The following is a 13179-nucleotide window of genomic DNA, read 5'->3' as shown; positions in this document are numbered from 1 at the left end:
TAACTCGTGATGTTTATAAGCAAACCCCTTATGTCTATATATCAAAATTTTTGTAATTGTCTGCTCTACAACTTTGTAGAACATTGTTACACTCTAAAAAATAACCCTGCAAAGTTAGAAAAAAACACGACATTTTAAAATGAAAAATTTTGTTCTAAATGAAAAAATGACCCTTCTGGGACAATGTAGATTCGAAAAGAACATTAAATTTCCCATAAAATGACATGTTCCAAATTTTTTTACAGTCGAGTAACGGAAAATGGGAGAATTTTTAAAACTTTTTTAGTGTTTTTTTCGATGAAAAATACGTTTTTTCGGAATTCTGAGTACGCCATCAAATCGGGCGTCTAATTTTACATAAAAGTCCCTTTGACACCAAATTTCTATCTCATCACCGTTTCAGGCTGCAAATTGTTGAAGAACACCTCTTTTTTCGCATGTTCAAAAATGGAAGGGGTCGTACCGCCCCTCCGTCACGAGATATCAAAAAACGGACCTCGGTTTCGTGATCAGGGACAAAAGTTACCCCTTAGGACAAAGTTTCACGCAAATCGAAGAGGGGTCGGGGCAACTTTTCCCGATTTCGTGTGAGTTGGTAGAGAATTACCCACTTACCATAAAATTTCAAATTTATTGCATCAAAAATGAATTAATTAAATAAAAAGTAAATACCATGTGGCTTGACTGTCCCTCAACCGCTCCAGAAATTCAGCGGGAAATGCACCAAACTGCATCCAGCAGAGTATCATCCAGCGATAATGTTTGCAATCCTCTCACACTCTTCACGCCACACTTCTGATTCAGATTATCTCGAGCAAGGGCAAAAGTTCGAAACCTGACACACAAACACTGCTGCTCTGCTCCGCTTTTCGGGTGTCGTAAAGATGAATTTAATTAAAATTTATGATATCACTTATTCGATGTAATTAAATACGGAGAACTTTGGTCTTAGGTTTTTGCTGCGATGGGGATGGGAAATTTGCAACGGTATCATTGCCCCGGAAAGTGAGCTGCATCATCCACGTAAGATAATACGTTTCAGCTGAAAAGTAAGAACAGAAGAGACCTTGAACTTTACTTCACGGCTGACTTTGCCTTTGATTGTCGAAAATTAAGATTGGCATGCTCAAATTGGAACAAAGTGTAAGCTAGTCAGCATCGCTCTCTCGAAATTAATTCAAACCAGAGCTGGAACAAATGTCGTGCGGCCCGTTTTAAACTCCCTCTCTTGTAAAAGCAGTCTGTTTTCAATTAGTATTAATTGTATCGCCGCCAGCCCGGCTGGCCCTGCCTGAGTCATCCCGCCCGAAGCGAAAAATCCGCATGACGATTCTCCGTTTTGTTTTGGCTAAATATAGTCCGCGTAATGAGCCTGCACTAAATCGAAGCCGTTTTTTCCGCGAAATGCGCCATTCTCGATTAGTTTTTTTCCCTGCTGTTGCAGCACATGGCACGAATTAATTTTCATTCTTGTTTTTGTTTCTCTCTCTTCTTTTTCACAGGCCACGTGTTTTGCCCACCTCCCCACCCCAAATCGGATCGAACCGGCAATGAAGACGCCGGTGACGATGTTGGAGAACTGTAACGGACGCAGCAGTAGCAACGGCAGTCAAAGTCACCCCAAGTCATTGTAATACGCACGCACGCACACATATCGAGCGAAAATTTCGTCAAAAAATAAGCAAGTCAACAAAAAAGGCTTCAAAGCAATCATCTGCAGTTAGCTTAAATAGTGAAAAGAAATAAGTCAAAAATGGCTGTAACACGATCGTCGGAAGAGCTCACCAGGGCCGTCACTTGGTCGGTCAAGTTCGCGCTGGTGATGAGCATCTTCCTTGGGACGTTCCTGCACGTCGGCGCGATAGAATTGGGTAAGTTTGAAGCTAATTGAAAGTCTTTGAAGTAAAAATATGTATCAAAGAAGTATTAAAATTGGCAGAATTTAGATGGATTATGTGAATGAGAAAAATCATAAGTGCTAATAGGTGATTATAACCAAATCAATAAGTGTTAATTATTAGGAATTGAGTTTTTAACGTTTATTTTTGACCTAAGGAAAAATATTTCATAAACTCTTCGATATTTTGAATATGTTTGGCAGTAGCAGTATAATTATGTTGTTGTTCTCTTAACTTTGCCTATGGTCGCGAATTTTTTTTCTAGTTTGAAATTTCGTAAGAAATTAATTAATTAGAAACTTTCAAATTTGAAAATATAACTGCCTGCATTTAAGCAAATCAATGAGAAAGTAAAAAAAATAATTCAAATTTAGAATGCTTTGCCTTTACTTGCAATCAGAGATCAAATATCTGAATCATGAGGATTTGATGACCTCGTTTCCGCGTCCAGTTTTGTTTGACCTTTGTACAAAGGTGTTTGCCAAAATGTAGTTCAGAGCCGTTTTCTAAACCTTGTAAAATGGAATTTTGTTTTTTTTTTTTATTTTAAAAATTGATATTCAATTACCTGATTATTTGAGATTATTTTTAGAACTTTGGATTTGAAATGAGAAAAGTAAAAAAGTCATCTGTAGTAAAAGATGTTTAATATTTGTAAAACAAAGTTTAAAAAAATCATACTGGATTTCAACAAATACAACACAAAAAATATCAGGAAACATTATAACTTCAAAGAGTAACGCAAGGCACATTTGAATAAGTGTCTGGATTTTGAAAAAGTGGGGTTTAATTAAGTTTTCAAAAACAAATTCTTCTTTTTTGCTTACTTTATAAAAGTTCGCATACTTTAGATCTAAATAACATTGGACTCTCTGGCTGTCGATCTTCTCGGTATCAGTAATGCTCCAGCTGTCAATAAATTTGTCAGTCCCTTCAAAAAGATTGCTTTGATTTTTTGTTCTATAGAGGAGAGTGGAGAGACTTGATCCTTGGGGAAACTTGATCACAAGCCCATATCTCGTCAGCATGTGAGTTAAAAAATTAGCTTAGTTCTAGAAAGTTGTGCGAAATTGACTTAAACTCATTGAAGAAAACAAAGAAAAAAATTAAAAAAAAATGTTTCGATTGAGTTTCGCATTTTCTTTCTGAAAAGTGCTGCAAAAAACCTCCAAGATATCTGTATGGAAAACACTCAAAATTTATTCAAAAAAATATTTTTCATATGCGAATTGTTTGATAAACTTATCAACTCCAAAATCTATACGCATTTGACGTTAAATTTATCGTCATACTTTTGCCTTCCTCACTGATGTAAGGCTATAATCCCGCTCTAAAAATGAACTTTTCACTTATTTATTTAAAATCTCGTAGACCCACCTTTATGTATACCTATCGACTCAGAATAGAAAACTGAACAAATGTCTGTGTGTGTGAATGTGTCCAAAATTTTCACTGAGTTTTCTCAGCACTGGCTGAATCGATTTTGGTCAAATCAGTTGCATTTGATATGGTTTAAGGTCCCATACGTACCTATTGATTTTTAAAATGTTTCGATATGTAATTTAAATGTTATGTATAAAAATGTGTTTTTGTATTTACCCGGATGTTGGATAAAAGACCGGTAATCGATTCAAATATCGTCATGTTATACATCGTTGATTAGGTAATCGCAAGACCTTTCAAACGAGTCCAAAACATTAGAGATCTAGCAACCCTGTCTCGAGATATGGCCACTTAAGTAATATTGATGTACTTTTTGGAAGCCGGATCTCACTTAAATGTATGTAAACTATGCCCGGATCCAACATCTGACCCACCGTTTGTTAGGTAATAATAAAACCTTTCCAAAGAGTTCAAAACATCAAAGATCTGGCAACCCTAAACTCTTATGTGATATTAGTGTACTTTTTTTGGTGGATTTAAAAAAAACTAGTTGAAATTTGTGTCCAAACCTATCGAATCACCAATAGTTGGTTAAGAGTGAGGAAGGCACCAACCACTTAGGTGGATTAAGTTAGTTTTTAGATAGAAATCGATTCTTATTTGTAATTATCATAGCCTGAACTCTATCTAGGCAACCAGTGATAATTGTCACATTTTTTACCAAACTAGACATTCGCGCATTATTATTGCGAAAATTAGCTAATATAGTCGCTGTCGTGTTAACGTGTCAATCGTGCATTTTTGATCATATTTAGTTAATGACGTCATTTTTTGCAGCTCACAATGCCTCATTTTTCGACCTTAACAGATCCCCCAAATTCAATTTCAATCTTGAAGAATTCAACAAAAATGAAAAAAAAAAAAAACTCAGTGCATTGTTGCCACTTTTCATATGAAACACGCTTTCAAGCTTATTATGCCATCTTGCCACACCTTAAAAATTAATGTAAGTGCGACAACTGATCAAAGGAATTTCAAATCAGAACGCGTTTAACACACGTACGTGCCCGATTACCGTAAACATTTGTAATTATAACTCGGGACTTCGGCAACCAAATTCAACCAAACTTCGGGACAATTTTTTTGTTTATTCAAAGTCAAATAGAGCAGTTCTCTAGGATTTCGGTCATTCGATTTTTTTTGTATTTTTTAATCCGACTGAAACTTTTTTGGTGCCTTCGGTATGCCCAAAGAAGCCATTATGCATCATTAGTTTGTCCATATAATTTTCCATACAAATTCGGCAGCTGTCCATACAAAAATGATGTATGAAAATTCAAAAATCTGTATCTTTTGAAGGAATTTTTTGATCGATTTGGTGTCTTCGGCAAAGTTGTAGGTATGGATACGGACTACACTGGAAAAAAATAATACACGGTAAAAAAAATTTGGTGATTTTTTTATTTAACTTTTTATCACTAAAACTTGATTTACAAAAAAACACTATTTTTAATTTTTTTTATTTTTTGATATGTTTTAGAAGGCATAAAATGCCAACTTTTCAGAAATTTCCAGGTTGTGCAAAAAATCACTGACCGAGTTATGAATTTTTTAATCAATACTGATTTTTTCAAAAAATCGAAATTTTGGTCGTAAAAATTTTTCAACTTCATTTTTCGATGTAAAATCAAATTTGCAATCAAAAAGTACTTTACTGAAATTTTGATAAAGTGCACCGTTTTCAAGTTATAGCCATATTTAAGTGACTTTTTTGAAAATAGTCGCAGTTTTTCATTTTTTTAAATTAGTGCACATGTTTGCCCAGTTTTGAAAAAAATATTTTTGAAAAGCTGAGAAAATTCTCTATATTTTGCTTATTTGGACTTTGTTGATACGACCTTTAGTTGCTGAGATATTGCAATGCAAAGGTTTAAAAACAGGAAAATTGATGTTTTCTAAGTTTCACCCAAACAACCCACCATTTTCTATCGTCAATATCTCAGCAACTAATGGTCCGATTTTCAATGTTAATATATGAAACATTTGTGAAATTTTCCGATCTCTTCGAAAAAAATATTTTTGGAATTTTCAAATCAAGACAAACATTTCACAAAGGCCAAACATTCAATATTACGCCCTTTTAAAATGTTTGTCTTGATTTGAAAATTCCAAAAATATTTTTTTCGAAAAGATCGGAAAATTTCACAATTGTTTCATATATTAACATTGAAAATCGGACCATTAGTTGCTGAGATATTGACGATAGAAAATGGTGGGTTGTTTGGGTGAAACTTAGAAAACATCAATTTTCCTGTTTTTAAACCTTTGCATTGCAATATCTCAGCAACTAAAGGTCGTATCAACATAGTCCGAATAAGCAAAATATAGAGAATTTTCTCAGCTTTTCAAAAATATTTTTTTCAAAACTGGGCAAACATGTGCACTAATTTAAAAAAATGAAAAACTGCGACTATTTTCAAAAAAGTCACTTAAATATGGCTATAACTTGAAAACGGTGCACTTTATCAAAATTTTAGTAAAGTACTTTTTGATTGCAAATTTGATTTTACATCGAAAAATGAAGTTGAAAAATTTTTACGACCAAAATTTCGATTTTTTGAAAAAATCAGTATTGATTAAAAAATTCATAACTCGGTCAGTGATTTTTTGCACAACCTGGAAATTTCTGAAAAGTTGGCATTTTATGTCTTCTAAAACATATCAAAAAATAAAAAAAATTAAAAATAGTGTTTTTTTGTAAATCAAGTTTTAGTGATAAAAAGTTAAATAAAAAAATCACCAAATTTTTTTTTACCGTGTATTATTTTTTCCAGTGTAGTCCGTATCCATACCTACAACTTTGCCGAAGACACCAAATCGATCAAAAAATTCCTTCAAAAGATACAGATTTTTGAATTTTCATACATCATTTTTGTATGGACAGCTGCCGAATTTGTATGGAAAATTATATGGACAAACTAATGATGCAAAATGGCTTCTTTGGGCATACCGAAGGCACCAAAAAAGTTTCAGCCGGATTAAAAAATACAAAAATTAAAATTGAAGAAAAAAGACCGATTTCGTAGAGAATTGCTCAATATTAAAATGCGTTTTTCTCGGAACGTCTAAAAGCGACGTGCGACAAGTTAGCATGACAGGGTCGATACGATTGATACCTAGCAATCATATAGAGATTTCTTCTCGTTAATTTCCCTACATTTTTTATGTTTTTTATTCTCGTCGACGTGCCTTCCGAGATACGATGCTTGCTTCTTCCACTGTGTTCTGAATTAAATTTTTTCCATTTAATTTTTTTTTTATGATAAAAGGAGAATACCCCTCCAAAACATCAAAAAGTCATAACACACCATTCCAAAAAGCAGCAAACTAAGAACAACCAAGAAAAAAACTTCTCAAAAGCTGTGAACGTTTGGGGTCTTTAATTTTTATGTTTGCCACCAAACGTCGTTTAGGATCTCTCTCGCGCGCAAGTAACTGGTGGCATAAAACTGCCAAAAACCATGCCCAAATAGTGTGGTGGCACAACAAAATAAAAAAAAAAGACTCGATGACTTCGGGGGGTTAAAATTGATGACCGTGCTTGTGGGTTTGTTTGGTTCGGGGATTAAAAAAAGAAAACTTCGGCGAATCGCTGGACCCAAATTTAGCGTGAAACATCGAAATAAGAGCTGTGCGAATGTTGTTTTGGGGGTTTCTTCTTAAAATGAGAGAAGGGCAACAAAAGCAAAAAAAAAAAGTTGGACCTGGGACGAGCAGATAACATTTAATGGGCGCGAGAATAAGGGTACCCCCGGTTCGGATCGTTGGTTGATTTTGTGTGTTTTTTTCTGGTTTTTCGGAGGAAGGACCAAATAAACAAGCGCCCAATTTAAAGTTAAACAGATGAGCAATTCAGCGTGGATTTTCGTGGAGGGGGATGGGAACGAGCGAAATGCCCCTTTAAAGTTAAGATTAAAGGGGAGTGTGTTCTGGGCTGATGATAGCTCTGATTAAATTTTGATGAGAAAAATAATTACTGGGAGCATTTACTGAAATTGGCTTTTTGATTTGATTCAGTGTAACATGTAATTTAATAAAAATTAAAATCAGAACAACAAGGAGGCAGTGTTGCCAAATGTCGAACAGCTGTTCCAAAGTGGTCACACATGGATCTCCGGTAATTGACTCGCAGGTGGCGAAACGTTTGATTAATCTGTTTTCATCGTCATTATGCAAATGAGTGGTGCTCTGGGAGTTCGCATTTCGCGCACCATGATTGATTTATTCGAGGAATCATGGTTGTAATTATAGGGTTGCCTACCACATTTTGGCCAATGATGCCGGCAAGATTAATCGCCCTTCGTATGCCCAAGAGACCAACAGCCGCCAATTTCAACACTTTACAGTCGCTGAAGAGAGACGACCTCCAGGGTTAAACCGGGGAGAGCAGAAACCAAAAAAAAAAGGAGTTGCAGATTATCGTCGGATATACAACGCAGAGTGCGACACAATGAAACCGTAATTTGCATACGTAATTGTTTTGGGGTCCCTTATTTGCATACACTCTGACCGGGGAGATATAATTTTATTGAAACTGGGCGAAACGTGAGAATTGGTGGCAGCTCGTTGTTGTTTTGGAGGGAGCTAATTACGGTGAGAACGAGCGTCGGAGGTGGCCGGAAATGCTGCCTGCTGGGTCAAAATCTGGTCAGCTGGTCCGGTTGTCCTTTGATCAAAATGTGATTAAAGTGTCAGAGGCACGCGGGGCTGTTGTGATGAGAAGAAAGGGAAGTGATTTTAACGTAATTTTCTTGTAATGAGTTGAAATTTAATCCTTTATGAGGCAAATTCTAACATGAAGTGGACATTTTAATTAATGTTTTGACTTAAAAGAGAATTTGAAAAAAATATGTTTTAAGTAGTTTTCAATTTTGCATCATACATTATAAAAACAAACTTGTTTAAATTTGCAGTTAACAATCATCTTATCTGTGGCCTCAACAATTTTCAAAATTGAATTATAATTTAAATAATTAGATGCACGATTAAATTATTAGATGACGAAACCATGAAGGATTTGAAAATAATCCAGAAAATTGCATTCATGATTTGGGTGTTGTGTTGAAAATGCATGAATTTGAAATCATAGTGAATAAAAAAAAACAAGAATTTTTGAAATAAGCAATTCTCTACGAAATCGGTCTGAAAATTGAAAGATCTGTATCTTTAAAAAAAATTGATTGATTTAACGTCTTCAGCAAAGTTGTAGGCATTTACAAGGACTACACTGAATAAGAAAAATCTAGCTAAACATTGCAATAGGGCCGAAGCTGAAGGGTAAACAAATAGTCTATCCTGCTCGTTCCTAATATAAACATCAACTGACATGAGCAGGATAGACTCTTTATTTATGCTTCGACATTGGCCCATTTACATTGTTATGCTTGAAATATAGAATTGAAAAATTAAAAATATTGGTTTTTTTGCAAACCAAGTTTTAGTGACAAAAAGTGAAATTAAAAATCAGGCTTTTTTTAACGTGCATAATTTATTTTCAGTCTAGTGTAAGACACAAAATTGATACAGATTTTTGAATTTTCATTTATAATTTTTGCCAAATTTGTAAGGAATTTGTTATAGACCAAATAATTATGCAAAATGGAATTTTTGGGCAAAACAAAGACACCAACAATGTTTCAGCCGGATTAAAAAATACAAGAAATTTTTTTTTTTTAATACTGAAAATTCTCACAAAACTACGTATTTTCGAAAAAAATACTGTTTCAGTTTTTTGCAATTATCGGAACTTTTTCAAACATTTGGAATGTAATAACAACATTTTTTGAAAATACTCAAATTATCACAAAACTACGTATTTTCGAAAAAAAACTCAAAATTTCAGTTTTTCACAATATGTGTATCAAATGATCGGAATCTTTTCGTAAATTTCAAATGTAATAACAACCTTTTTTGAAAATACTTTAAACTTTCATAAACCTACGTATTTTCGAAAAAAAAAACACTCAAAATTTTAGTAAGGTATCAAATGTTTGGATTTTTTTTTCAAACATTTCCAATGTAATAAATTTTGAAACTTTGAAATTTTGAGTATTTTTGGAAAAATACGAAGTTCTGTTAAAATTTTGAGTATTTTCAAAAAAAGGATGTTTTTACATTCGAAATGTTTGAAAAAAAAATCCGATCATTTGATATCTATATTGTTAAAAAAACTGAAATTTAGAGTGTTTTTTTCTCGAAAATATGTAGTTTTGTTTTTGTAGTATTTTCAAAAAAAAATATATTTGATAATCGAAATAATAGTTTTGTGAAAATTGTAATATTTTGAAAAAAAACGTGTGAAATAAGCATGAAAAAAAAAGTTTTACACTTTTCGAAATGTATGAAAAAACCCGATCGTTAGATATCTATATTGTTAAAAATAGAAATTTAGAGTATTTTTCTCGAATATATGTAGTTTTGTGAAAATTTGTAGTATTTTCATAAAAATGATATTCGATATTCGAAATACTTGAAAGAATCCCAATTATTTGATACCAAAATTGAAAAAAAAACCTGAAACTTAGAGTATTTTTTTTAAAAGTACGTGGTTTTGTGAATTTTTTTTAATATTTAAAAAAAATGTTGTTATTACATTCGAAATGTTTAAAAAAATCCTATCATTTGATACCCATATTGGGAAAACATAAATTTTGAGTATTTTTTTCAAAAAAACGTAGTGATGTGAAAAATTAGAGTATTTTCAAAAAATTGTTTGATGACTTTCGAAATGAATGTTGAATTCCAATCGTTTGATACCCTTATTGTAGAAACAAAAATTTCGAGTTTTGTGATTTTTTTTAGTATTTAAAAAAAAATCATTAGAAATGTTTAAAAAAATCCTTATCATTTAATACACATATATTGCAATAACAATAATTTTGAATACTTTTTCGAAAAAACATTGCATTTTCAAAATACAGGAAAAATACGTATTTTTTGAAAATTTTCATGTAATTATAAGTGCAGTCGATAGCTGACATCATCCCGATTCCAGAACACTATAATTTTTTATTGTTAGTATGATTCTTCATACGAGTATAGCCAATATCTCCCATATCGCCAAAATCCCATAAGCTCTGTGCTTCAGTTAAGGGGTTACATACATGTTAATCGCCAAAAATGTCAGAGGTTGTTATGAGCACACACTTTATTTTTTTATAAATCTGTTTTCAGGACATTAAAATATACATTTTCATCAATCAACAAAACAAATTTGAAGACATTTGGTTGTATCCTTGCCGAGATATAGCTATTTGAAGTTAGCAGTTTCATTAAAAGGTTGCCACAATATCTCAACGCTGCTTTGACCCAATCGGCTCAAAATTTTTGGTGAAGCCTTATTAAATTGGTCCCGTCTGCATGACGAAGGCCAATTTTTTAAAAGTTTTATTTAAAAGAAGATAAAAATATTTAAAAGTTTTTCATATAAAATATCGCCAGTTTATGATTTTTGTATTTTTTAAAAATGCAAAATTTAAAAATCGGGCTTCGTCATGCACACAGGATATGTCTTGGGAGTCTTCAACCAAAATTTCAGCCAATTTAGTCCATCCCATCTCGAGATATCGTGGCACCCGTAAATTAACTTGGTGTTCAGAGAAAAACGCTCACAAAGTTTGACAGTTCGCTTTGCGCATGGGAAAATGTTGAGCTTAAATTGTCTATAACTCACTTAAATTATGAAATATCGTTATGAAATTTTCAGGAGTGTTTGAAAATCATCTTTTAAGTGGATTTAATAATTTTCTGTAATATGAAATTTTGAGATTTTCTACATGTAACCCCTTAAGCACTGGGCCGTGTTTAACCGAGGAAGCTGAACGAATCAAAACCGAGGAAGTGCAAAACCGAGGCGTGCAAAACCGTGCAAAATGTTCAAAACTAAAATTACTCAAAAAAGCAATTACAGTATTAGCTATTTTGAGTAATTTTAGTTTCAAAGTATGGCAAACATTCTGAAAATTTTTCAGTTAAAACTTTTTTTACAAGTTTTCAGTTGTCAATGACAGTAGGCGTTTCAAGGATCAAAACATGAAAATCGAGATAAATTTACTACAATAAAAAATCATTCCGTGCGGAGGTGCACTGAATCACCTACATATTTGACTAATTTGTTATTTTTGAAGAAAATTTCCATCGGAAATTTTAACGAACCAAGGAATCGAGTCCAAACTGCTACATTTTCAAAACAGTTACATGCAAAGTCATTAAAGCATCTATTGTGTTTGTCTTTTACAATCGAATGAAAATACCACCATTACCTTCTTTGCAGTTTACATTCCCAATTTCGGCTTATTGCCCCCAAATGTTCTTTCGGCTCAAAGTTTTCCTTCCAATGCTGTTACCTCCACCCCTCAAATTTCCCAAGCACACAACAAAGTTCTGTTGATTTGTGGCTCGTTTCAGCACTCCATTTTCGCCCTGGCACAACTTTTCCCTTTTGCTGCAGCACCAACCAATACGTGTACCTTCAAATCCGGCCAAAGCAAAGTTGCAAATTTGCCATCGTCCTGCACCACCAGAAAAAAAAAAAAAAACAGCCAGCAAAGATCCAAGCATCAACATTCCGAACTCCAACATCGTGGCCTGGACCAGACAGACAGTCGATTCAATTTTCTTTACGACCAATTTACGGTTTTATAACTTTGGAGAATTTGTGTCTGGGCCTCAGCACGATGGAATGAATTCTGGTGCAGAAGAAGATGAGCTTGGAGGAGGCCAGCAACAGATTAATTTGGCTCCATTCTTCAGCCCAAGTCTAAGCTCATCGTCATCGTGGTCAGTTATGTGTGTGTCGCTCTCTCTCTCGAGAATGGTCATAGTTTCGCAGAAATAGTTGTGTATATTTGCATATTTCAGTGACCTGCCCCCCGCAATGAACTTACCGTACACTCGTAAAGGTTCATGAAAAACTAAAAACCCATGAGGATTCAGCCAGCCAGCCAGTCGACCTTTGGACAGTGGACCAAGTTTAGGAATTGAAATGTTGTGTCGGAAATTTTCATTACTTTTGCTCCATGTCAGTGTCTGGGGAGGAGCTGCCCAGGACACGTGGGGCTGATCTGCTGGTTCCGCTGGTTCAGTTTCCTTTTTGTGCTAGAATTTTTGGCACGAAAGCTAGCTAGATTAAGGTGTGTATTCACTGTGCTGAGGTTTCCGTACTTTCTGCTGGCCAATGATGAATTTGCATGGACTGTTCAGGAAAAGGGTTTCGGGGGTGATTACAGTGGAAATGTTGGTCAAAAACATAACATAAAAGAAATAGAAAAATTACTGAATTTCTAAATGAAATTCAAAACAGTCTAAAACCCAACAAACTGATAAATTTGACAAAATTTGATAAGAATTTGGAGAAAAAAATCTGCAAATCTTAATCTATCTATTAATCATCAATCTATTTCTTTCTGAAAAAATGTTTTGTGATTATGTCATCAAATAAAAATCACCCATAAAAATCATGCTCAAATTATAATAATTTACATTTTAAGTTGGCAAAAAATGCGTTAATTACAATACACTGGGGTGTAATTGAAAACCCTGCAATTATATGTAAATAAATTTGATTTGGTCAACATATTGATTTTTGTTACATCAGATACTTATTTATGACTTGATGTTACTCCAAATTTTTTATCTATAAATTGGCAGGCAACTGTCATATCAAAATCCCCACTCAGTTTACGGTTCAAAATAATTTTCTGAAAGTAATTTTTTCAATTTGTAAATAAAATAATCATCATACAGAAGAAAAATCTACGTACATCTTTATCCAAACTTTCGCATTTCTAAGATGTGTTTAATTAAAATTTGATTGTTTGAGATGTTAACACATTTTACT

General features: G+C 33.5%; 1 protein-coding gene across 2 annotated transcripts in view; it reads left to right on the top strand.

Moving 5' to 3' along the window:
* LOC120421982 (discoidin domain-containing receptor tyrosine kinase B) overlaps positions 1-13179 on the top strand; it is a 527019-nt gene that overhangs the window by 188368 nt on the left and 325472 nt on the right. For both annotated transcript variants that reach the window (XM_039585292.2, XM_039585291.2), the window contains exon 2: positions 1503-1871. In XM_039585292.2, the coding sequence (XP_039441226.1) occupies positions 1754-1871 (118 nt within the window). In that variant the 5' untranslated portion in view covers positions 1503-1753. The remainder of the gene's footprint in view (positions 1-1502; positions 1872-13179) is intronic.

Source organism: Culex pipiens, chromosome 2 (assembly GCF_016801865.2).
Source record: "Culex pipiens pallens isolate TS chromosome 2, TS_CPP_V2, whole genome shotgun sequence".
NCBI lineage: Eukaryota > Metazoa > Arthropoda > Insecta > Diptera > Culicidae > Culex > Culex pipiens.
This window is presented reverse-complemented; position numbering and strand designations above follow the sequence as displayed.